At 35.3% G+C, this 27,056-nt stretch overlaps 1 protein-coding gene across 5 annotated transcripts; it reads left to right on the top strand.

Annotated features, from left to right (window-relative positions):
- The first annotated feature begins 958 nt into the window (after nt 1-958).
- CLK4 (CDC like kinase 4) lies at nt 959-25,151 on the top strand. 5 transcript variants are annotated; one of them, XM_081289424.1, is made up of 14 exons: nt 959-1,129; nt 5,622-5,782; nt 6,716-6,782; nt 10,249-10,471; nt 11,550-11,640; nt 12,033-12,099; nt 14,578-14,694; nt 14,781-14,947; nt 15,162-15,256; nt 15,547-15,676; nt 17,473-17,555; nt 20,386-20,465; nt 21,340-21,430; nt 21,510-25,112. In XM_081289424.1, the coding sequence occupies exons 2-14, from the start codon at nt 5,680-5,682 to the stop codon at nt 21,648-21,650; spliced, it is 1,455 nt and encodes a 484-aa protein (XP_081145550.1). In that variant the 5' UTR covers nt 959-1,129; nt 5,622-5,679; the 3' UTR covers nt 21,651-25,112. The 5 variants fall into 5 exon arrangements, with proteins under 5 accessions (XP_081145550.1, XP_081145547.1, XP_081145548.1 ...); XM_081289423.1 differs by lacking the exon at nt 959-1,129 and adding an exon at nt 9,109-9,167 and having other exon boundaries at nt 5,741-5,782; nt 21,510-25,132; XM_081289421.1 differs by lacking the exon at nt 6,716-6,782 and having other exon boundaries at nt 992-1,129; nt 21,510-25,100.
- Nucleotides 25,152-27,056: the final 1,905 nt, after the last annotated feature.

The following is a 27,056-nucleotide window of genomic DNA, read 5'->3' as shown; positions in this document are numbered from 1 at the left end:
CCAATTACCTTCCATAAGGACCCACCTCAAGTCCTACCACCTCAGCATTGCCACACTGGGGACCTAGCTTCCCGCCCATCAAACTTTGGGGGACAAACCATACCAAGCTGTAAACTTCCCTTGTTTTGACACCATATTCTTGCTTCTCCTCCATCTGATCATTCCTTTTCTGGATGCTTCGCCTCTGTTCTTTGAAAGTGTTCTCCAGGGCACGAACTTCGGCCCTCAAGCCTTCTGGCCCCATCACATTCACACTGCAAAGCTTCCTAGGATTCTTAGGACAGCCAAATACCTTATTTGAGGTAAGCATGCCCCTAATGGACACTCAGTAGCTTTGCGACAGTACTCGGCCTTGGATGAATAATATCAACTCACAGGTATAAATAACGGAGAGAACTTTCTTAGGAAAACTTCCAGCTACTTTATTTGCCCTGAGGTAGGAAGTAACAGGAAGAACCTTGTCAGGAGTCTTAACTTTCCAATTTTTTTGTTTTGTTCTGATTTAGGAGCACTTGCCTTGAAAAGCAACTCCTGAGCTTGTTTTCTGAGACTTCATTGTTTATCCGAATCCATTTTCGACGGGAAGCTGGACTACAGCGACCCGGTTCACCGAGCCGCCCTCAGCACCCGCCCCGGGCGGCACGTTAGCTGTGTGGGTTGGGGAAGGCTGGGGGAGGGCGAGAAGAGTGCAAAGTGCGACGGGGCGTCCCACTAGAGGGTGAGAGGAAGGAAACGGGTCACGGCTGGCTCCGCCGAGAGATCCCGCACCCAGGAAAACTACACTTTGAAGAGCCTTTTCCCTGGGTTCGGAGGAGGAAAACAACGCGAGCACTCGCCCGGTCCAAAGGGCGGGGCTTCTGTGATGTAATAAGCGGGCCCGCGCAGCCGCAGTGTGCTGGCCGCGCTCCTTACGACACAGAAGCCACGCCCCTTACGGGAGCTGCGGGAACGCGTCGGGCTCTGTCACGCAGTCGCGTTCGCGCGGTGTAGGTGGTGCTAGAGGCCGCCTAGGGGGTTGTAGGGTGACGGCGCTGCCGCCATTTTGTAGGGTGTTTGTCGCAGCGGCTGGAGAGGAACGACGGCGGTTTGGCGACATTTTTCGGCCAAAGGGCCTTTTGCTTTCGCAGAGGTGAGGTTTCGGGTGTGATGTGCTGGGCTAGGCTACTGTCGAATCTTATTTTAGGTCTTGTTCGAGAAACGACCGGTTCCTGGCCTTGGCCTCTGGGGACTGAGTTGGCGGTTCCTGCGGGTTGCCGCTCCGTTGGTGGCCTTAAAAACCTGAAGGTGCTCTGGCGTCGCTGTCCTGCCAGAGGCTCAAAATTAGCCCCACTGTGTTGGCCGAAGAGCTCGGACTCTATTATAGACACTGCCAGGGCCGCGAGTGCGAGGTCGTGTCCGGAGATCCTGCGAGGGGCCTGTTGCTGGTGTTTGTGTTGTCGGAGATCGATTCCCCCGCCCCCAGATGCCTGACCTCCACCGTTTGTAGCGTTGGGGGGCTTTCCCCTAGTCCGGCGTTTGCCCCTGTTTGTACGCCAAAACCTCTGGCCAGGTGCCCGGGGAGGAGAGTGGGTGGGGATTGGGTGAATCCAGGTGGTGGGATTCACCTAGTGCAGGTAAGAGGTTGAAACGTGGGGAGATTCGTCCTTTGTGCAATACTGCCCCCCCCCCCCGGGTGGAGCATACCATTGTGGAGAGAATGAGCCTTTCTGGTAGTTCTGCAGCGTGTTTTCTCTGGTGAAGTAGCCAACCTCCAGACTACCGGCCAATCACCTGTATAGATGGTTCTCCAAACAGGCACCTCCAGGGTTTTTGTTTGTTTGTTTGTTTTTGCCTATTTGAAAATGCCCTCGAATCATAACTTGTAACCCCCCCCCTTTTTTTTAAGGTTTTAAACTGTGTTCATACCATATTTTTAAGATCTTTTAAAAAGGTGATGGAGAATCAGATTTCTAATACTGATGATATATCCATTGTGTCGAGTGTTTTTATTAAAACCTCAGTCACCTGATGATTCTAGCACGTAGGATTTTTCTTTTTTTAACTAATTAGAGGCAGCATGGTAATTTTAGGTAGCTTTGCTTTTCTCTATATGTGAAGGAACCTTACAGAAGGGGTAGGTCCAAGAAGCTTCTCTTTGCCTCTTGAGAAAATATTTCTAAAATTTGCTGGGGACCAAAGTGGGTGTTTACGGGGCTGGGACCAACAGCTGAATTAAATTTAACATAGTGAACCCGACTAGAAAAATATTGGGTTCGTCCAAGGAACTCAATCTTAATATTACATATTAATAAGTTTGATAATTTGATAACTTTGTTTTTTAGAGGAGATGATTTAGCAGACTCATGGTAGGTAGGGAAAAAACAAACTAAAGCAAACACAGATGTGTTGCAAAACCTTCATAATGGATGGTCATGATAATTACCCTTAGTCATCAGAAGCTGAAATTTTGCTTGCTATTATTTTAAGAATGTTTAGGGGGGTTGGTTACCAGGATGAGGATCCAAAGAGGTCCCTGAAAAAGGAGGTGAACTTCAATTCTGGCTGTGAGGGTCCTTTGATGTATGCTCTCAAAAAGGAATTTGTGTTCTAAAGTGAGGCACATGATTGAATTTATTGAGTGAAAGAAAGAAGTACGCAGGGTGGAGTGTGGGTGTTGAAGAGAGGATATTGCAAGTTCCACCTTATCTAGACATATTTATACATGTAAGATCAGTAGTACAGGGACATGAGCTAAGAGGTTGTTTTCAGTTCTCCTTTGTGTATGTAACCGGACATGTTGATCATTCCTAGGATGTTGGTCATTTACAGGTATGTTGATCATTATTCAAAGGGTAGTATTTTCTTTCTTTGTTTTGGGTGCGTTTTGCTTTGTTGACACAGTATTTCATTTTATATCTGTGGATAAGGTCTAATAATTGTTGTAATGGTGTTCTTTGTGACCTTTAAACCTGAAGTTTTAATCCGTGTCAAAGTGGACTTTAATCATGGCCACTTTGTGGTGTTCTGCATGCCTCTTTAGTGTCTTCTGTCCTAACTCGAGGGTTAGAGGTGCTTGGAAAGGCCCAGGTCCTGGATTCAATCACTAGCATGAGGGTGGGAGAGAGAAAAATGTTTAGCCAAGCTGAGTTGTAAATGTGGTTAAAATACATTTTTGGCAATTGAAGGAACAAGTTAGGAGAATTCTTCTAGAATTAGGGAAAAGAATAAAGTTTATTTATTAGCACTGGAGATTTAACCCAGAGGCAGTTTATCACTGAGCTACATCCTGAGCCCTTTTTTATTTTTTATTTTGAGACAGGATCTAACTAAGTTGCTGGAGCTTCTGGGATTACAGTCTTGTGCCACTGTGCCAGCTTTAAATTTATTTTTATTTTATTTTTTTATTTTTTTTAGAGAGGGGGAGAGAGAGAGAGAGAGAGAGAGAGGATTTTTAATATTTATTTTTTTTGGTTCTCGGAGGACACAACATCTTTGTTGGTATGTGGTGCTGAGGATCGAACCCGGGCCGCACGCATGCAAGGCGAGCGCGCTACCGCTTGAGCCACATCCCCAGCCCTTTTTTTTTTTTTTTTTTTTTTTTAAATAATTCTGAAGACTTACTAATTTCCAGTGAGAAGCCAACAATAATTTTAGGATTTTTTATTTGACTTGATCAATATCTTCTCTGTTTGCTTGCTTGTTTAGTTCTGGGAATTGAACCCAGGGGCATTTTACCAGTGAGCTATATCTCCAGCCTGTTTCATTTTCTTATTTTTGAGACAGGTCTTGCTCAGTTGCTTAGTACTTCACTAAGTTGCTGAGATTGGCCTGGAATTTGTTAGCCTCCTGCTAAGTAAGCTTAAAAGAAGCCTCATGAACCAAAAGATGTATAGAATTAGAATGGGCATAGAATTAGAATCAGCATCAAATTAAAATATCTTAATGTTTGGGCTGAAGGTGGTAGAGTACTTAACTCTAGCAATTTGGAGGCTCTGGGTTGATCTCAGCATTGCTTTAAAAAAAAAAAAAACATGTTTGGTGGCATCAGGCTCTGAAGGCATGATACATAACAGGGAAGACCTCCCAGGAGAATTGAAGCTGCCTCATTTCAAAGCCATTAATCAATTTGAAATATTTTAAATTTTTACTTGATTTATTTGCTTATTTCTCATTTAGGCAAGCTGAATAAGGTTAACTAAATTATTTGCTCCATTTTAGATTTTTGCCAGCTCCTTTGTTGAGTTGTGAATTTCTTTTTGCCATTTAAACTCACCCTGTTTAGCAGAGTTTGGACCTTACTGTTAAAAATTTTACACTTTGAAAAAGAATTAAGTTGGGAAGAGGCAGATTGGTTAAATCGAGCATAGGTTCAGAATCCTGCTATATATTGGAGGTGTAGATTGAGTTTGGGAATTGTGTTACCCTCATAGTCTGATGTTACTGTAACTATGCCTCATTGTGTATCCCCATAGGTTGGTTTCTTTTTCAGGATTACTCCAGATTTATAACAAATAGATTTTTATTTTAAGAAAAACTACAAATGATTTGCAAATAAACTTCTTACTAGAGAAAATGGATTTATAATAATCACCTTTTGGTTTTTCAGTTTCTCTGTTGAATATTGTGTTCTTTCACTTCTATTTTCTGTTTGTGTGTGCAAGGGGTGCTGGGGATCAAACCTAGGGCCTTGATAATGCTAGGCAAACACTGACCTACACCCCAGCCCCTCCTTTGTTATTTTCAAACCTTGGAGTCATTCTAAGATTTAGAAAAAGAAGTTTGAAAAAAAAGCTTAATTAATGAAAAGCTCTTTACCTTCAAATAGAAGTTACTTCCCATATTTAATATCCGTTTCTTACGTTGATTATTTGTATTATACGTTAACCAAGCTGCATGACACTTGTGATTTTATTTAATGTTAAATCCGTTCATGTTTTAATGTTAACATTTTTTAAAGAAATTTATTTCTAATTAGAAAATTAGCATAAATGACAGTGGCAATAAATTAAGACAAAAAAAATCATTGATTTCAAGCTAAATACTGTTGTCTACTGAAGCCTTAAGCCTGAACCTTTCAAAAATTTGAAGATTAAAAATTTTTGCCAGATAGGGTGGTACATGCCTATTATAGCAGCTACTCCAGAGGCTGAAGCAGGAGGATCCCAAGTTCAAGGCAGTCTGGGCAACTTAGACCCTGTCTCAAAATAAAAACAAGAAAAAAAGACTAGGAATGTAGCTCAGTGGTAAGAGTGCCCCCATGTTCAATTCCTAGTACTGCCTCCCCTCTGCCCACAAAATTTTTTTCTTTCATTCTTTTTTGTTTGAAGACAAGAACCAAGCTGAGAATTTGTCCTGGTTATATTCAGAAGAATTGAAAGACAGTGTATTAAAGGTCTCACCTTGTTATCCATTATTTAGTACTAGATCTATGCCACTCAGTAGTTGTCAGGTATACCAGTGGTAGAGTACTGTATGCCTTGGGAAACATACCTAAAAATATTCTACAGCCTTTATGACCCTACATGCCATATTTAAATAATATTAATGTATAATGTTTCTATTAATAATGTTTCATTTATTAAATCCGTCTCCACAGCTCTCTATAACCTCCACAACTCACTTTTTCTTTTTTTGGTTAACAGATGCGACATTCCAAACGAACACACTGCCCTGATTGGGATAGCAGAGAAAGCTGGGGTCATGAAAGCTACAGTGGAAGTCACAAACGGAAGAGGAGATCTCACAGTAGTACACAAGAGAACAGGCATTGTAAACCGCATCACCAGTTTAAAGAATCTGATTGGTAAATTACTCTCTACTTAGTAACATTTTAGTCCTAATAGTTTTAATGATTTCTTATTTGTTTATATAGCTTGTATCAAGTGACTGTAGAATGCAGTCAACATTTATTCATTCAAAAAACTCTTATCCATTACTGTTATAGGCTGGCTTCTGTAGTTGCAAAGGCTGTAGCTGCATTTAAACAGTTTCTATCATATATCTGTGTCTGTCTGGGGGTATTGAGACAGTTGATCTGCAAGTGAATAAGAAATATATTCAGGGGATGGGGATGTAGATCATTGGTAGAGGACTCACCTAGCATGTGTGAGTTTGATCCCCACTACCACAGGAAAAAGTAAAGAAAAATATAGTCAGTAGCATGTTGATTTCTAGCTGCCAGTAACATAGTTGGGGAGTTGAGACACACATAAAGTTCAGTAAAGGTAATGAAAGAATGTCCATTGAGTGCTTTTAACCTGTGTGTAGGAGGGTGGTACATAAATTAGGGTGCTCATTAAGTGTTTCAAAAGTGAGGTGCTGGAAGGGGTGGGACAGAGTTTAATCCAGATAAGAAAAGTAACATGTGGATAAGTTAAAGTGCATTGGGGATTAGTCGCTTATATTCTACAGGTTATATTTACAGAATTAAGGCCAATGAATATGTTTGGTATTTTAGTTTACTTATATTCTAAGAACTGTTTTATTTATATACAGGCAGTAGCTAGTAATTTAGGAAAGGTTCTCAAAAATTTACAATAATGTTGAGGTTTTTTTTTTTTTTTGTATTTTTACTGGTGTAAAATTTGGAGGTAATACATTTATATAGAATTAAAGGAATCCTAAAGTTCTAAATATTAAAGGCTAGATGAATAGAGTTTCTTGCACACTCTCTTCCATTAATTTCCCTTTCTCATTTGTTTTGTGTTGGTTTTATGTTTTCTCCTTGTTTGTGCAGATGTTCCATTGGGACTGTTTACCAGATTGCTTTCTAAATTAGCCAGCTGGGGTTACTTTAAAAAACAGTATGTAATTTTTTTCCTCCTCCATGCTAAATAGACTTGTTCTGCTAAACAGTGAGCTTATTTGTAGTCAGTGTAGACTAATCATGCTTTTTTAAACACTGTTACATAAGGGAATGTGGAGGGAGGTTGAATATAGGATTTCAGTGACTAGAGCAAATTGATGTATAGTATAATATAAAAATCATATCTATCCCATTATATTGATAAGTATACAAAATAAGGTTGACATCATAGTAATGATTATTCATAAGTTATTATATATTATGTATGTACAAAGGAAGTGATTTGATTGATTCATGTTTATAGTTAACTACATAAACATAATACCCAGTCAATCTAATTAACCATCAGACCAGTACTTCTTTCTTTGACATTAGCCTCAGACGTATGTGGTGGTAATTGTTGATCATAATCCAGAAAATTATTTTTGAAGGTTAAAAACTTTATGAGTAGTTTTTATAAAACTATAGAAAAAAAATTTAAATCCAGAAAAATGTGAAGAAGGTAACCTTAGTAGGATGTTATAGTGGCCCACTATTTAGATGTAAATTATTATTTGTTTAAAAAGGTTTCACAAATCTTTGCCTCTGATTATTTCTTGAATATAGATTCCAAGAGGCTAAAGGGTATGAACTCTTAAAAGATGATTCTTAAATATTTTCCTTTTCTTAGAAGGTTCATACCAAATTGTACTTCTAAAAAATGCTTCTTCATGTTCCCATTATTTTAACCCTTTGTCACATATATTGCAAAGTGTCTTTTCTTTGTGATTCATCTTTTAGCAGTAGCCTGTGAGTTGGTCTCTCTTCCTACAGGCTTAATCCATTCTGCACACTTATTGAGAAGATGATGTGACTGTAAATACCACTTTTATATCCTTAAATGTCTTTCTATAACAAGGTATCAGGTCTTAAACCAGTTTAGTGTGAATAGGAATCACCTTGGAGGTGTGTTTCAAATGCAGATTTGATTCAATAAGTATGACCCTGAAGCCCAGGAATCTCATTTTTAGTAAGAACTCCTTATTCTAAGTTGTTATTTAATAGACAAACTATTTGAGATACACTCCTTAGCCTGAGCTTTTAATGATATATTTTCAGCCAGAGAATTGCTATATTTCTCAGGGTGAACATTGCTCTTGCTGGAATTGTCTACTTACTATTATTATCATCTGAGTAATACATAGACAAATCCATCTCTAAGCCATTGTGGCTAAAAGTACTTTAAATGTAAAGTGTGATAATATGCCATTTTTCTCCCTTGGAATTTCTTCTACTTTCCCCTTTGTCCATATCCTGGCTTCCCTTTATGGTGAAACTCTGTTCCCATCTTTTTCATGAATTCTTCCCTGACCATTTTAAACAGATTTGAGTTTTTTCCTTTCTCTGACTCTTAAGCACTCACATCCAACCTTTCAATATTTTCTTCATTGTTGGGTTTTGTTTTATTTTTATGTGATGGTCTCAAATTGTTCATTATTTGTTGGCAGGGACTTATATAATTTTTTTTTTTAATTTCCCACAGGACCTGTGTGGAAATAAAAATGAATGCCCCTATCCTCATTAGTTTTTACTGTTTTGAAAGGCTACAGTGAAATATTCACTGGGCACTCAGTGAATATTTGTAAAAATTAAATCAGTCTGTTCATTTTGTTTAACGTGTCCATAAGCCTGTATGATTCTATAGTTTTTGTTTATATAATCTCTCAGCCTTGGTCATTGGTCATTATAGATTGAAAAGGTTCCAGTCTTTTTAGTTTTTCCTCATGATATTGCATCATGCCGTTTTGTTTTTCTATATATTGCTTTTGGATTATCAGCAGCTCTGATTTTATGTAGTATTCTAACTAATGATTGTTTGTGTTTTTTCTGATAGCAAGATTTTGGGATTTTTGTGGGAAGGATGCCTTACAGAACTAGACAGGATATGCTTAATGAGTGTGTACTTCCTAGCTTGTTGTGGAGAGTTCTCCCTGACACTTTCAAAACAGCTAACCTAGACCCCACAATCTTTCCCTAAAATCCTGAGTTGTTTCTCCAGTGGCTAGAACTTAGACTGACTCTAGGGAATAAGAATGGGTCCTACATCTTCCGCCTGAATTGGGTAGTACTAGATGCCAGCCTTGTTTTGGGGTAGTGGTTTTAAGGGTGTTTCTCTCCTTTATTTCTACCTAAACCAGAACTCTGGGGGAAAAAAATGACAGCATATTCTGGGGAACCTAAAGGGGTTGGTGAGGGCATTTTAGGCAACATCTGTCACTCCATTGCTTGTCAGGATTATTTTAGCTAATTTGTCTGACTGGGCAGGTGTCCCCTCTCTCCCTCAGTGCTCCATGTGCATCCCTCTTGAAGCTTCGCACTCTGTTGAAGAGGACACTCATCCCAGGTAGAGAGGGGGACGGGAAACTGGGCCAATTGAATCTCTATGTCCTTTTCTTTCCATCAGATCAAGGCTACTTAACTGGGATCCATTGACTTCCTGAGGTCCATGACCTCTATGAAACTATTTGCCAAGTTTTGTTCATGCATTTGTGTGTTTCTTAGGGAAGAGGGTCCACAACTTTCATCATATTCTCAAAGGGATCTGTAGATCCAAGTACTGTGGCACTAGATAATGATGTTTTCTATCATGTGTTTCTTGTGTGTTTCTCAAGCAGGAATGATGGGAAGTTAGAAATGCAAAGGGAAGTAGGGTGGAGGGACTTATGTAATCCTAGGTAAGCAATCATAGGATCCCTTTCTCGCTTGTGGAACATATCTTGCAGATGTCTTCAGCAGAGTAGGCAGTACTGAAAGTTGTCTGTTTCTCAAGCAGGAATAACAAGGCTAGAAATGCAAAGAAAAGACAGAATAAGTGATGTAGAATAAGTAGTTTGAAAATGTCTCAGTTTTTATCACTAATGTGCATATTATTTAGGGATTTTTAATTTAGTCATCATTAAAATGAGAGGGCTAGAATACATTCAGGGCTCCTTGTATCTCTAATACACCTTTCATGAAAGAATTTTCTGCTAGGATGTCTAAAATGCACTTAACATTAAAAGAGAAAGGAATCCTATTTTGCCTGCCTCTGATTGTGTGTGACTGAGAGAGAAAAGGAAGCTTAGTTTCAGATGCATATAAGACTGACGAGTTCCAGGAGAGTAGTTTGTGAATTTTTTATTTTAATTTTGTCCAGAAGGTAAAGGAGCACTTAGGTAAACACTAAACATAATTTGACTTAAGCTTTTGTTGTTGTTGTTCCTTGCTATGAAGTGCTTGACAGCAATTTTTATAATGGAGAAACATGGACCCATTTGCTTGTTGGTTAAAGTTATTTCTTAAGTTTGTGAGAATAAGTATTATATAAATTTTAACTTGTGAATTTTTTTTCTTTCATTATTTAAATCAGGAATTCTTGTGTGTTTTATTTGACCATTTATTCCAAAATGAAGAGAATGATTTGAAATCCTTTAATGTGTTTGCAGTCATTATTTAGAAGCAAGGTCCTTGAATGAGAGAGATTATCGGGACCGGAGATACGTTGATGAATACAGAAATGACTACTGTGAAGGATATATTCCTAGACATTATCACAGAGACATTGAAAGCGCTTATCGAATCCACTGCAGTAAATCCTCAGTCCGAAGCAGGAGAAGCAGTCCTAAAAGGAAGCGTAATAGACACTGTTCAAGTCATCAGTCACGTTCGGTATGATTGATTTTGTTTTTATTTTGAGTGGATTCTTAATTGTGTGTAAAAGCTCTTAAGGAGCTGATAAGTCTCTAAAAGTTTCTTTATATATGTAATGCTATTTGGATATAATTATTATATTACTTGAATCCTTAAAGGAAACGTCCACATTCTCATAGCTGATCTGTATATTTACTAGCTAGCCCTCACTTGCCCACATTTACTCATTCTACAGACCAGATCATGAGTTTGTTGATTTTAATTATAGAAATTATTTCATTTTTGTGTTTGTATAATATAATCTTATGAAAAATAATGCACCCATTTGTTCTTTCAGTTGAAATATTATTTTACTTTGAAAGAAACCTCTTTCCTAATACAAAATGGAAAGTTGCACTGATACTTAAATGTTGTTAACCTGTGTATAGCATAATCCTTAATACAGTGCATCATTGTCTAACTACATCTATTGAAATTGTGAATATGGGTGCTGAATGGGAAACATATTTTTTTTTTAAAATGGACATCTTCATTGTTTTAATCTGTAAAGTGAATTGCAGTTTTTCTCCCCAACCTTTCTTTGATAGAATTAGCTGTTATTGGATTGAACATTGAAATTAACTAGCCTTTGTTTTCCCCTTTGATTTTAATCATGTATATTTCAGAATATTGCTGAATAAGACAGTTACAACAATCTTGACATTTTAAAACATTTTTCTGACAAACTAGACATCTCAACTCACAGCATATGCTAGTTATAGCAAGAGATTAGTAAATCATGACATTGCATTCTTTAAATTTCAGACTTCAATTAAATCAGTATTTTAAAAAGACAATTGTGTTGTTTTTCTATTGCCACTTTAAGTATCTTATCTGAAAATCTGTTCCTTGCCATGTTTTTCTTCTGTAACATAAACTGTGCCCTGTGAATTTCTGGGGACTGAATTTGAAATTGCTCCTGCCAACTGTTCGTGGCCTGGTGCTTATCTGAATGCCTGAATATCTCCCCGCTGAATGAATTGCGTATTCTGCCCTGAATTCACTCTGATATATTGATTGGCTGGACGATCTTGGTGCTGCCCACTTGCCGTTCCAGAAGAGCCACCGAAGGAAAAGATCCAGGAGTATAGAGGATGATGAGGAGGGTCACCTGATCTGTCAAAGTGGAGACGTTCTAAGAGCAAGATGTATAGAATATTTTTCAACACTTTTTAAACTTTGCAGACAGAATATTTTTAAGAATAGTTTGTCAGCGGGGGGCTAAAGAACTCTTCATTGCTTTTTTGTTTTGTTTTTTGTGGGTTTGTTTGTTCTTTTGTATTTCTTCTTTTCTGTAGAATTTAAATATTTCTACTCTAAAGTTCCAAAATAATCAGTGGAATTTGAGATTAGAGCAAGAAAGATAGCTCTATCTAATTGTTTTTGTAGCAGATGAAAATAAAATAATTTGAGTGCTGAAACATTAGTTATGCTTGTTAGAGATCATTTGAAAATATTCCACACTTAAGCATTCATTGTTTGAATAACTAGTTAATTTATACTTAGTTACTTATACCTCTTTTTCTCTCCCTCACTTTAGATGAAATCGTAGACACTTTGGGTGAAGGGGCCTTTGGCAAAGTTGTAGAATGCATTGATCATGGCATGTAAGTTTATTTTTATATCTTTGAACATTCTGATATTTTTGATGGGAAATCACCCATAATTTAAATGAAGTATGTTTTTAAAGTAGTAGTAGCTACAAGTTTTTCTGATATTCAACATTTCTTTAACCTAGATATAGTTTATTTACCAGGTACGTAGATTTTATGAAGAATGCTGACAAATTCTATCAGATTGAGTTTATTGAAGTTAAAGTGTGTGTTCAAGTGAAGGAGTTTCCCAGAGCTTAGATTGTTGGTCCTCTATTAGGAGAGATTCAGCTACTTTTGGATTGCAGAGACAAAAATATATCTAAATTTTCATAATAGAGTTAACTTTCTAGTCTGCAAAGAAATTATCCTACTTGAGACCTACAGAATAAAGTCCAATTTTTTAAATGAGGCCTACCTACCCGTTTGTGATTTGATGATCCACTCTGCCTCATTTTACCATATTCCTTCAGTACCTCTATTCTGTGGTTTGCCTATGTCTTTGTAACTAAATCTTTTAAAGCACATTTAGTAGAACTGTATATTTTAAATTGACATCAAGTTTTTTGTCATAAATTATGATAGTTGGAAAGGATGTAATTTTCAGCTTATTTTAAATATGAGTATTTTAAAAATAAATCTTTAAATATATTGGAGGCAATCTTAATATTGTAGCCAGTTGATAATGTACTATCATTCATGAACAAACTTTCTTGAATGCATACTTAGGACTGGGGGAGTAGCTCAGCAATCAAGTACTTGTGCAAAACCCTGGGTTCAGTCCTCAGCAACACAAATTTTTCATCCTTGAAGTAATTTCTGTTCCATTGTCCATAAAGAAAATTATCCTAAATTATCTTTTATTATCACCCCATCTTCTCTGCAACAAAAATGTGAACATAAGTTGAATTTTATACTTTGAAATATTTGTAGACTCACAGAACAGTTGCTAAAATAGTTCAATGAATTCCCATATGTCCTTCACCCAGATTCCCCAGAGTGAACATTTGACAATATTTCCTTTATTATCTACATATACATATATTTTCAGATTTTGCCAGCTAATCTTATTCAGATTTCACCAATTGTTCATTAATGGCCTTTTAAATAATTTCCTGAGATTCTCTTGATTATTTAATCAAGGTTTTCTAATTGATCCAAGTACTAACATTACATTTTTTTTTATTCATTAGACATAAAAAGTTTATTGAAGCGTGTCTTGTATTGGGATTGTTGGCTTCTAAAAAAAAATGAATACTGTTTGGCATTCTCTTTTTTTGTTTTTATGGATATAAACACTGAGAAAAAAAGCTTATTGATCATATAATTAAATATATGGGAGTAGGAGTTTTGCCAGTCCCCCCCCCCCTTTCTTTTCTGAGGGTGCTGGTGATTTAACTACCCAGGCTTTGTACATGCTAGGCAAGTAGTGCTCTACCACTGAGCTAGCTACATCCTCAGCCCCAACAGCTGTTTTATGACAATTTTTGGTAAATCTGGAGATACATGCTAAACATCTTAAGGAGAATATTATCAAAAAACATTTAAATGGCTTATCATGCTTCAACTTTATTTAGATCTTGATGAAAGCAATGATTTGGAAACTAGCAAACATGGAAAAAGATTTGCTATCCAGCCAGTAGAAATCATTTGTTTGTTAACCCCAAAGATATCTTACAAGAGGAGGAGATTTTGTTTTCTTTTGTAAAGTAGAGGCACCTAGTGAAAAAGGCTTGAGTGCTAGTTCATCTTCAAGTAGATCGGGTGTAGAACAGAGGCAAGAGGAAGTTGAAGATGTCAAAATATTCATGGCTCTATACAAGTGCCCTTTTGTAAATCCCTGAACCCTATGCTCTTGCTGTTTCTGCATATTTGCATCATAAATATGCTAAGCTAAGAAACATTGTCTTGGCTTTCTGACTTTAGGGTGGTGTCTTTGCCCAAATATTTCATTTCTCTCCCAATTTGATAATCAAAGCTATCTTTCAGGACTCTATACTTTTTTATTGTATAAATAAGATTTTTTTTTTTAAATTTGTCTTTGTTGGGGCTTCACCTGTTCTCTGAAGAACTCCATTAGACTGTATGATGCGTGTAGGAACAAGTCCAATTTTTTTTGTCCCTAAAACGTGTACTGTCTGGCATAGAATAGGTTAGCCTGGTGAATGAGTGAATGTTTTCAACTGCAGCATATTCTGTTATTGGTTTGTGTTCTTATATATATTTATTTACTTTTTTTGTATAAAATCTACGTAAATGTAAACTTTTAGGAACAAACATTAAATTCATAAGTATTAAGGGAATTATTGCTTCATATAAAGTATATTTTGTTTGATTGTATGGAAAAGATGTTGTATAGAATTTGGTGTAATCTAAAAGATGGTTTTAGAAAAATAGCATAGAGGATTAATAATTAAAATCATACTTTAAAGGATAAATGACTTCAGCCCACTGCCATATATTTAGTGTATTCCTCTTAATTTTGTTTTTAAGGGATGGCTTACATGTAGCAGTGAAAATCGTAAAAAATGTAGGCCGTTACCGTGAAGCAGCTCGTTCAGAAATCCAAGTATTGGAGCATTTAAATAGTACAGATCCTAATAGTGTCTTGTAAGTATAAATTGAACTTTGGGCCATTTTATTACGTAAAATAATCACAATTCTGTGAACTAACTTGCTATTTTGATTTATTTTAGCCGATGTGTCCAGATGCTAGAATGGTTTGATCATCATGGTCATGTTTGTATTGTGTTTGAACTGCTGGGACTTAGTACCTATGATTTCATTAAAGAAAACAGCTTTCTGCCATTTCAGATTGATCACATCAGGCAGATGGCGTATCAGATCTGCCAATCAATAAATTGTAAGTATATTTGATAAATTTTTAAAATCAGAAAATTTAAGATTTTTATTATATAAAAAACATTAAAAATTGTCATCAAAATATACATACATACCACAGGTAAAGATGAAACCCTTCTTGATCACCATATCTACTGCTAATTCTCTTTCATCCCTCCCATTTACCAATTCAATTTCTAGGTAAAACTAATAATGTCTTTTTGTTCTCTTTGTAGTTTTGCATCATAATAAATTAACACATACAGATCTGAAACCTGAAAATATTTTATTTGTGAAGTCTGACTATGTAGTCAAATATAATTCTAAAATGGTAAGTAAAAGACTTGCTTTAAGTTATTATCTTTAAAATTTAGCTTAGTTTGGTGATCTTTGCATGAGGAATTTTACTTCTGAGCCCATTATGTTCAATTTTTAATCGCAAAAAAATTAGGTCTCAGAATGTAGTTCAGTGGTAGAACATTATTAGCATAGCCCCTTCTAGGCTTTAAGCTTGATCCTCAGCACCCAGCAGAAAAAAAGAAAGAAAGATTATTTTTGTTCAGTATTTTGAGTAGTGTTATAAAATGTCTTTATTAGTTTTATGTTTTCTCAATTTTGTAGAAACGTGATGAACGCACACTAAAAAACACAGATATTAAAGTTGTTGACTTTGGAAGTGCAACATATGATGATGAACATCACAGTACTTTGGTGTCCACACGGCACTACAGAGCTCCAGAGGTCATTTTGGGTCAGTAGACACCAGACTTCATTATACTGTAATTAAAGAAGAGAGTTTTGTTCTTAATAGCTTTGATTTATGTGGATGGGGTTCATGGCTAAAATGGTAACTTTAGCAATATACAGAAAACATTTTGTTTTTCATTAAAAATGTGTGAACATTACTATAAATATTATTTTCTGAATAATATGAATGTGATACCACTTGTGAAGCATTCCAAAGGGTGATTATTTTTTAATGGGTTTATTAACATAAGAGAGCAGTTTCCATTAGCTAAGTTCATCATAGCATTGTGATTTTGAAATTTTGTAGGTACCCATTTTTATGCCTTCACAAAATTATGGTTCTGGTAAAAATGCTAATGGTTTTATCTGGCAGACTCCAGACGTAGGGTAGATAAAGATCAAGAGGAGAAGAAAGAAACTCTCCTAGTGGAGAGTTTCTTGATGACCACTGATAGGAGAAAGGCTGGAAAAGAAAATGAGTTAAAGTGCAGAGTTCAAAATAAAAAGGAAAAATTTTAAAGTGAAAGATGGGGTTGAGTACTTGAGAAAGTTGCAGGTAAGGGAGAGTTGATATAAGTCTAGAATTGGATTCATTGGCCTCAAAGAAATCTGGAGAGCGTTCCTCAGGGTGGAAGCTGGTGGTGCAGGTTGAAAGGAAGACGTAATCTGGTGCTACGATAGAGGGATGATGTCTTGGTTGTTGATAGTAAACAGGTAAGGCCGGGAAAGGGTGGGAAAAGTGAGTGATGCTAGAATTCCAGAATATTAGAGGTGACTCACCCGAAAATGAGATGATATGCTGCAGAAAGTTACAATCATCTGGGAAAAACCTAGATTGTAGATAAGAGTAGTTAAAGAAAAAAACTTTTATTTGCAGTCCAGGTTATAGCATTTACAGATTCTGGATATGTTAACTATAAGTTAGAATTGGAGTCATTGCCCTTGAGGCAAAGGATCTGGAAATTGTCAGATTAGATTCAAACGATAAGCATTATGAGAATGAACAGAAATGACTAAATCATATTCCTCAAGGCCTTTGAATATATTGGTTTTTTTTTTTTCCTGTGTCTTTAACTTGAGTGTCATAATTGAAATGTTTTTTAAAGTAGATTTATTTATGCATTCTTCTACTAAATGTTTGGGCTTTAAAGGATTAAAATATCCTGTATGGTTTATTATTCTCCTTTCCAGTTGAATCTAGGTCTAAGAAAGATAGGTGTTTTATTCTTTCCAGAATAGTATTGCCATTGGAAAAAAGGAGAAAGTATCATGTACAGCCAGCCTGAAATACATGTATTTCTCCTTTGTGTGAACTTAAGTATTTCTGCTTATAGGTGAAACTGCTTTTAATTCCTATTAGAATTTTTACATAATTTATGTCAAATATTTCTTTTAATAGAAGATGTAAACTCATGTATCAAACTTATGATAATAGATAGGGGATAAGTAATTATATTCTCTGAGGATAATTATAAACCTGTATTTGCACTAATAAAAGGTAAAAATTCCTGAGCCATCCATGAACTCAGTATATAGTGTATAGTTCTCCCCTGTGTAAGCAGTTCAAAGAATATAGAATTGGTAGTTATATTTGGAAAATGTGCTAGTCCCCTTTTATTTTACATAAAATGTCCCCTCCCAATGAGATCATACTGGATAATATTTGATACACAACTTAAAAGTGTAAACCCTAAATTTGTCTATTTTCCCAAATAGACTATTCAAAAGAATTCACCCATATAGGGAAGGACTTATAGAAGATTAAAAATTATTGCATAATAACATTCTTATGTTTTATAGCTTTAGGTTGGTCTCAGCCTTGTGATGTTTGGAGTATAGGTTGCATTCTTATTGAATATTACCTTGGGTTCACAGTCTTTCAGGTATGTATCTAGTAAATTTTATTTAATAATTTACAATGAATTTTAAATGTTGGTTTTAGTTTCCTTATTGGAAAGTTGCCATAGATCACTATTCTTTATTAAAACTTGCATATGCAAATGGTTATCCTTTAGAACCCAATTGAATTAAATACTGTTAGTGAATAGCATAACTCATTTAAATGTGATTGATGTGTCTTTAACACATGGTTTATGTATGGTTGGTTCATCTTGCCTCATGTTCCCATTTTTTAAATTATAGAGCTCTTTCATAAATTTGCATTAGTGGTGACATGGCTAGTTTTAATTCAGCTCTGGTTATGTTGACTATCATATGACCATGAACAAGTCACTTCTTTATTTATAAAAGAATTCAGTAACAAGTGTATTTTACACTAAAAATACAGCTTCCATGATGTCTTAGGCATTTCTAAGTCTTCAGGGAAGTCGTTGAAAAATCATTCCAATGTAATGTGGTGTTTGCTACAATGGAACAATGTAGAAAATGTAGGGAGGCTTCAGGGAGGGTTCCCTGGATTAGAGAAGGAATCATTGAGGAGGTGGGGAGTTCTAGCTAATGCTAGAAGGAAGAATAGGAGCTAGCTAGTCAGAAAACAAGAATGTGACGGGGCCTATAAGGAAGGAGAAATAGATTATGTTCTAGTTAGGGAAGAAAAGTATTTATTGGAGTATTTCCTGTAAATGGGAAAATGAAGACAGATAAGAACTGACAGAAAGGACATATACCTTTGAGAAGGGTATTTGTTTTATCCTTGAAGTCAGTGGTTTCCAAATATGGGCTGGTCCAAAGTGAAAATGATTTTATAGAATTGCCATTCTATCCTTTTATTAGATTAGTTATACCTCTTTTTTTTTTTCATATTAAAATCTCCCTTTTATGAAATGATGATAGTTTTTGCTGGTAGTTAACTTTTATTATTTTAGCTTTTTTTTTTCTTTTCAGTAGTTGATTCTTTCTTTCCCTTTCTTTCTTTCTTTCTTTCTTTCTTTCTTGGGCACTAGGGATTGAATCCAGGGGTGCCTAACCACTGAACCACACCTCCAGCCTTTTTTGTATTTTATATAGAGACAGTTTCACTGAGTGGTTTATACTTACGGCCTTGCCAGGTTGCTGAGGCTGGCTTTGAATTCACAATCCTCCTACCTCAGCCTCCTGAGATGCTGGGATTACAGCTGTGCACTATCATGCCTGGCTTCAGTAGTTGAATTTTTAAAGTTAGAAGTCCTTATTTGGTAAAATAAAAAGTAGGAAACTCTGTTTTGGTTTCCATTTTTTTCTTATAAATTTTTAAGTACATCTGGAATCTAAAAGTCTTGAAACCTTTAGATAATGCAACCATTGGAGAATAAGTAGAGTTGTGGTCAGGATGCTCCGTTGTTCAACTTTGCTTTGTTCGGGGAAGGATTGTGAAGATGTAGTTCAGAACTGTTGAGGTTGACTTTTGAAGTTAAGCAGTACAGAGGCAAGTGAAGCTATGAACAGTTGAGTCATGGAGGTGCTCATTATCACACACATACTAGTTCACTGCTTGTGGGGCACCTCACCAGGCTTCTGTTCCCGTTTGATTTGTAGAAAATCGGTCAAAAAGTACTCTTGAGTTGGTAGATGAGTTTAATGTCTTCAGAACCGTTGTTATCAATCTATTGTAGGAATTGGTGTCTGGTTTTTTTGTAGTAAGTTGTAGAGTCAAGAAAAAGTAAGGTTGAATGCATTCTTTCTTCCCACTGATTTAGTTAAGTAGGTGCTTCAAGTGATTTTATAATTGTAAAGCACTTATAAGGCCTTAAGTGAAATGTATATTATTAACATTAATTTTAAATGGAGAACTAATAATATTTATTCCTGTCATGAATTAATAACGTTTTGAAGGCAGTGTGCTTGACACTATAGTTGGTAGATTTAAAAAGCAATCACACACAACCCTGCTCCCTAAAATGAGGGGTGGCAAACGATGACCATGGTGAATTGTGCCTGATGTTTGTTTGTTTTTTTAAAGATGCTTAAATAAGGGACTATTTGTGAGCAGCCAAGCCTAAAATGTTTATTATGTGGCCTTTAAAGAAAAAAATTGCCATATTCTACTTTATAAAGCCAAAGCTATATCAGTGGAAAGAATATGAGCTTTGTATTGTTTATGGCTCATTCTTCATCATTTATAAGCCACGTGACTTTAAGGTAGTATCTTAACCTCTTTGAACTCATGTTCCCACATGTACAGCTGAGGATTGTTGTGAGAATTATCGGGTATTTTCAGCACCTGAGATTAGTGTTAGTAAGTAGGCTGGCTATTTGTTTGATAATGGAGGTTAACTTTTGTTTAAGCAGCTGATTAAATGAAGAGGTAAGTGGATGTGTAACCGATGTGATTCTGCAATCTGTATACGGGGTAAAAATAGGAGTTCATAACCCACTTGAATCAAATGTATGAAATATGATATGTCAAGAGCTTTGTAATGTTTTGAACAGCCAATAATAAAAATTTTAAAAAAATAAATTAAAAAAATAAATGAAGAGGTAACAGGATTTCTGGTAATCTTCCCCAGTTCTTGAGTTAAACAGTGTGAAAAATACAAATAGTGAAGGAAATTGTTCTGTTTTACATTAAACAAGTTACATGTTGCTCACTATGCAGACATTGTTATTCCGTCTCCAAGACTAGCTTGTTCAGTATTGTTTCAACTTTGGAGAAGTGTGCAGTGTAAATTGTATAGCTGTCTAGTTCTTTTATGTAAGCATCATATTCTTATGTTCTTTTTTAATGTACATGTGGGGAAATAAGAGTGCTAAACTTTCTTTTTCCACATTTTTTAGACTCATGATAGTAAAGAGCATCTGGCCATGATGGAACGAATATTAGGACCCATACCAGCACACATGATTCAGAAAACAAGGTATGTTTAAAGATTAAAGCTCTTCATTGGATGCATGCAATGGCCTCTATTGCAACACAGAAAACTTAACATGGTCATAATGCTTGTTTCAAGGACTGTGGATTTTGAAAAAAATGAAAAAAGAAAATTCTGTGTTAGTGATTACTTAGATTTACGTCTTTTAACCCATTTAAAAAAAATAATTCAGGGATGGGGCTGTAGTTCAGTGGGTAGAGTAACTGCCCATCACATTCAAGACCCTGGGTTCAGTTCCAGTACCACCAAAAAAACAAACTCCAAAACAACAACAAAACAAAAAAAATGGTATTTATGTTATGTTCTTTTAAAAGATGGAGGGTTTTTGTTTTATTTGATTTTTTTTTTAAACTTAACCTTTACATACATGTTTTCCTAAGTTGATGTAAAAATAAAAATAGAGGTGGGAAAGCTTGTTTTTTATACTCATATCAGTCTAAGTTTGAGAATAACATTCCTAAGTTTGATTAACACTATAGTGGTTTGCAAACATATTCACCACAGAAGTCATCTAGGGAGTTATTTACAAGATTTACAGCCCTATTCCAGATCTAGTGAAAGCAGAATTGACAGGAATGGATCCAACAGTGTCTATTTTTAAAGCTGGCATTGTTCCATTATATTTGGGAAAAAATTTAGTTGAAATATTAAAACCCCACAGGTTGGGGGCGGAAAAAGGAAAATACTATATAAAGTGTCGTGCACATTTGTCACTGAGATTTTTTTAATTGTATATAGGTGTTTATATATCTAAAGAAAAAAGGTCATTCTTTAATCTGTCCCCCAGCCCCTTCTGGGGGCAAGGTAAAAATGTAGATCTTTTAGTATTTTATTAATCCAGATTTCTTTTTCCTTCTAGGAAACGGAAGTATTTTCACCATAACCAGCTAGATTGGGATGAACATAGTTCTGCTGGTAGATATGTTAGGAGACGCTGCAAACCATTAAAGGTGAAAGAAAAAAGGATTAAAAGGAAAATAAATTTTCACTATTATTAGTATCTTTTTTAACAAAAATTTTTTCCTCCAGGAATTTATGCTCAGTCATGATGAAGAACATGAGAAGCTTTTTGACCTTGTTCGAAGAATGTTAGAATATGATCCAACTAAAAGAATCACCTTGGACGAAGCATTGCAGCATCCTTTCTTTGACTTATTAAAAAAGAAATGAAATGGAAATCAGTGGTCTTACTATATACTTCTCTAGAAGAGATTACTTTAAGACTGTGTCAGTCAACTAAACATTCTAATATTTTTGTAAACATTAAATTATTTTGTACAGTTAAGTGTATATACTGTATGTTTTGTATCTATAGCAAATTTACCTTGTTAAGCAGTATGGTCTTGATAATGAATGAAATATAAAAGTTGAAATTAATTTTCCTTTTTGAGATTAATTACCATTTTTAAAGGCCTTTGGAATTACCTTTGTGTCCAGTGATAAAGTGATTGGTCTTGTCTTTTGTACATGAAGTTTGACTCTGAAGTGATTTTTTTTTAAGTAAAAGGAAATCTTGATTACTTTATTCTTAAGTGAATATTATTTATATACCTCAAATTTAAAAATTTTCAGTTTTTTCCTGGAATAATTGTACAGGTAATCATTATTACTAACTTAGGTAGGCCTAAATATTGGAAACCAAAACTCATAGAAAATATTCACTATTAGTTTTATTAAATGTAGGTTTTGTATCATTTTATTGGATCAGTGGGGGCAAGTAGGCATTCATGGAAAGTCATTCAGTTTGTCCATTGTGACAGGTTGTTTAATAAAACACCAAGTACATACTTCATTGAAAATTAAAGTCTAATTGGAAAGTCAGCTTGGAAAATCATACTTTTCCAATAACTCTTTGGTGAGTCACAGACATAAAAATAGGACTTCTGATGCCTGAGATTTTTCGTTTTGAGGGATATTTTTGGTGATGCTGAGGATGGAACCCTGGGCTTCATGCATTGCTAGGCAAGCGAGGTTTTAGTTTTTAATGCAAAGTCCTGGAGGAGTCTTGAAATTATTACATTTCCTTATCAAATTAAGTAAATACCTAAACCTAAGCCTACAAGAATTAAGGCTATTATAAGCAGTGTGTGCTTGTGTGTTAATCCTTACTGGGAAAAACAAAAAAGGGTTTTATTAGAAAAAACTTGGGGAAGAGAGCTCTACAGAACTTAATTTGTTTAATGGAGTTTTTGCTTATAGGTATTTTTCTTACTGTGCCTGTTTTCACATAAAAACTAAATGTTACTTAATGTAGTAAACGAAAAATGGCTTTTTGTTCAATCTGCCAGGTTGAAATATTTATCATTATAGAATTCATAATTGGTTATTATGGTACTGGTTGTTTCGTTGAACGTATCCTCATTTCATAAGTGCATTACAGACAGATTTGAATTACATCTGTATATTTTAAACAGAAAATGCCTGGAATTTTCTTGCCTGATAAATACTAAAACCAGGCTAGATTCCCCTAGAGTTAGCATTTACCAGTGTAATGTGTTCAGAAAGTTGACTAGAAATTTTTAGATAAGTTGTAGAGTCATTTAAATAATATTTAGACTTCTGATGGAATCACATACAGTGACATACTCTTCAGAATAGTTGAGCTTTATTTTTTGTTACTTTTTTTTTAAATTTAATTTTTAATTGGTACATTATAATTATACATAATGTGAGGTTCATTAAAACATGATTATACGTACACATAACATCCCAAGTTAGTCTTGTCTGGACAGACCAGATGAGTAAACAGGTATAGGTAGATTAGATTAGCTCACTTGAGTATCTTAGTCTATTTTCTGTTGCTAATAACACAATACCAAACACTGGGTAATCATGAAGAAAAGTGGTTGGTTGATTTCTTGGTTTTTGGTGGGTTTCTGTTTTTTGTGTTTGTTTTGTGTGTGTGTTTTGACTCATTGTCTAGCCCAAGGTCAAGTATCTGCATCTGGTCATGCCCTTCTGCTGGCAAAATCCTAAGAAGGTACAGAGCATCATATGGCAAGAGACCCAGGGACATGCATGTGTGTTGTGAAAATGTTTTTTAAAAGGAGCATTTGGCATTAGCATTTTTTTCTTTAAAAAGTATTTGTCCTGAGGCTAACAGTGTTGCTGTATAGATTAAGATGTTTGCCATCCTTTCTACAGCCCTTCTCCATTGCTACTGTCCTGTCAAAACCTTCTCCCAGCCCATGCTTCATGTTCTTTGGGATCAAATTTCTGCTCCTAATTGCCTTTTTCCTTGTACTTTTGGACTTGGTTTTCTAAAAGCTCCAGGATTTTTTGTTTATTTTATAGTGCTTGGAGTTCACCACTAAAAGTGAAAAGGTTTAGAGTGGTCAGTGTATAAATATGGATCATTTATAATTTAGCTATTTTTCTTAGTAATTTAATATCTGTTTGATGGAACCTCGTCTAGCGTGGTTTTCTCTTTAGATCTTTTTAAAATTGCAGATGAATATGTGGTTTCCATTGCTGCCTGAATACATTCATGGAGTATTATCAGAGTAGATTAATTAAATTGAATCTTGTTAGTAAACTGACAGTAGGAGACAACTACCACTCTGAAGTTTTGTGGTTTTTCATGAAACTGGAATTATTCCAGGTAGTTGGAAGAGCTAGATGCTAGAGAAATTGGAAATGACAGGGCAGAGTCTCCTAATAATTATGACTGAATTGTGACATATAAACTCATACTTGCAAGATTTAGCATTGTGCTTGGTAGTGATATACCAAATTGATGAGTCAATAACTTGATCAGTTTTATTTAGTCATAGTTCTGTGAAATGACTTGGAATGAAATGAAAAGTAATGGTTAATAGCTTTTTTTAAATTTCATTCATATTTTTCTTTACAAGTTGATAGACTTCTATCAAAATGATTTAGATGATATGGCTGTTTTTGAAAGCATGTCATTCTGTTTTAGGTAGGTAGGTAGGTGAATACCAATGTCTTACTTCAACATCCTCGAATGAAGAAAACACTGGCCATCAAGTAGCCTGAGTTTTTAACTCTCTCTTCCAATTTGAAAGTATTGATTTTACAAAATATGGTGCAAATATTTTTAAGATACACAGCCAGTATTTGGTTAACAAGCTATGTTTTCAGATAATAAATTTTAGAAGAATTTATTATGACCAATAGTAGCCAGCCACTGTAGGTTTAGTAGAATGTATGTTTACAAACTAATGGAAACAACTTCTAAAAAAAAAGATTTTTGATCATTTGAAGTTGCTGTCTCCAGCTAATTTCCAATAATTCTTAATGTAGGTTTTATTTGGGTAGTTGATTGGTCTTGTTTTATGAGATTTTTAGGAAAGGTAATATAATGCTCAAAAATCAAGTTTAGTTTTAACTGTCAATCCAGCCTTTTGCAGTGTGATTAAAAGTAGAAATCTCCCTGATATGAATAGATTTTAATATAAGTCATTTGGGGAAGTTGGCTAGTTCTATAACAAGTGATTTTTCAAAATACACAAAAGTATTACAATGAAACACTATATTTCCCAGCTTCAAAAATTAAACACATTTTTTTATGTCTCAGGTCTCTTAATCACTTTGTACCTTTTCCTCCCCATTCTATTTTATTGCTTATAAAACTGGGTCATTTGTCTTAGAGAATTAACCGTATTCAATTATTTTATCATAGTGACATGCATTCATCTAATCCCCATTTATCCTGTAAACTGGCACCTGTCATCAATGAATGCTGAAACTGTTAAGAGAAAAATTGTTGAAGTACTTCATGGAAGGAGCAGGCTGTCATCAAGCTTGCCTTCATTTCTTACCTTTCAGCTAATTCTTTCGGGTAGCAAATTGGTATATTGAAAGAGATCAGATTTTTTTCCATCACGGTTCAAACTTTAGTGGAAGGTGTTTTCTGTCCTTGGGAATAAGTGGTTGAGTACTTCAGCTTATTTACTTTGGATTACTTAGAGGTAATATCTGTTTATAGTGTGATTAAAACCATCTAGCAGATAATCTGATGTTTGATAGTCCCATTAATAGCAGTTACTTCTTTTTTATGATTTTGTTGTTGTTATTGAGAGGTTTTAGGTAAGGGGGATGAAACCCAGAAGTACTGTACCACTGAGCTACTTCACAGCCCTTTTTATTTTTTAAATTTTGAGACAGGGTCTCACTTATTAGGTTACTGAGCCTGTGCTCAAACTTGAAATCCTCCTGCCTCAGCCAATTTGCTGTGATTGCAGATATGTGCCATCATGCCTGACTAGTTACTGTTTATAAATGCTTTAACTCGGACAACTTTTTAGTTTTTTTTTTTAATTTTCCTAATAATGTTAATCATTCTCTTTATGATGTCAGGAATTACTGTTATTATCAAGAATTCCATTTTTTATCTCAACATTATCATTAAACATTTTTTCTTTTGGGGGGAATTGAACCCAGTGCCTTGTGTTCTACCATTAAAAACGAACTATGGTTCCTTTTTAAATTTTATTTTGAGACAGGATCTTGCTAAATTGCACATGCTGACCTCAAACTTGTGATCCTCCTGCCTCAGCTTTGTGAGAAACTGGGATTATAGGCATGCACTGGTGTGTGTCCAGCTCATAGTTGTGGTGTTTCACTGAAACTGGTAGGGGTTTAGAATTTTTCAAAGAAATTTGTTTTTAACAAGAGTGTATACTGTTGATGCATTTTCCTACATTCATTCCTGGTGTTTGGTTTTAGGCCTAAGGAAAGATTAATTAAGAAGACTAAACCAGGGGCTGGGGATGTGGCTCAAGCGGTAGCGTGCTCGCCTGGCATGTGCGGGGTGCTGGGTTCAATCCTCAACACCACATAAAAATAAAGATGTTGTGTCTGCCGAAAACTAAAAAATATTAAAAAATTCATTCTCTCTCTCTAAAAAAAAAAAAAAAAAAAAAAAAAAGACTAAGCCACCCTAAATATCTTGAGGCTGGAACCCCATATGGATAGTTCTTTCAGATACTGTTAATGGTGGTCAGTACAATGAGATTAAGTAAAGATTGAAGATTTGGGGTTGGGAGGATGCCTTCCCTCCACCCAGGTGACTTAAATTTTTTCTATTATATATATAGTTTTAAATTTGAAAAAAAATCCAGTGTTAAATTTTGAAAGTGCTTGCATGTAATTAAAAGACAGCATGGGCAAGTACAGTTTTGAGGATGAATGGCTTATGTGATTTGGAGAGGATCTCATTGATAGGGAAATTTAATTTTTAAAAATCTTGAGATTTTTACCTTATGCTTTTCAGAGCACTTTAGAAACAAGTATCAACAACCACATACCTGAGAACAGTGTGGTTTGCTTGCCTATAGAATCAGTTGAATTCAGACCTTGGTACCATGTGTATGTTATTAAGTACTGTATTCTCTCTAGTATCCTCATCTATGAATTGGAGAAATAATACTTAACTTTCTGAAAGTAGTTGTGAGGAGCAAATGAAATAATTTACATGAAGTGCTGATGGTAATTATTTTTCACCATTTCTTGTTCCCTCTTTAGTAATTTTTTTTAGCTATAGATGGACACAATACTTTTATTTTGTTTGTTTATATTTATGTGGTACTGAGGATCAAACCCAGTGCCTCG

Source organism: Spermophilus citellus, assembly GCF_964194105.1.
Source record: "Spermophilus citellus genome assembly, chromosome: 1".
Classification (NCBI taxonomy): domain Eukaryota; kingdom Metazoa; phylum Chordata; class Mammalia; order Rodentia; family Sciuridae; genus Spermophilus; species Spermophilus citellus.
This window is presented reverse-complemented; position numbering and strand designations above follow the sequence as displayed.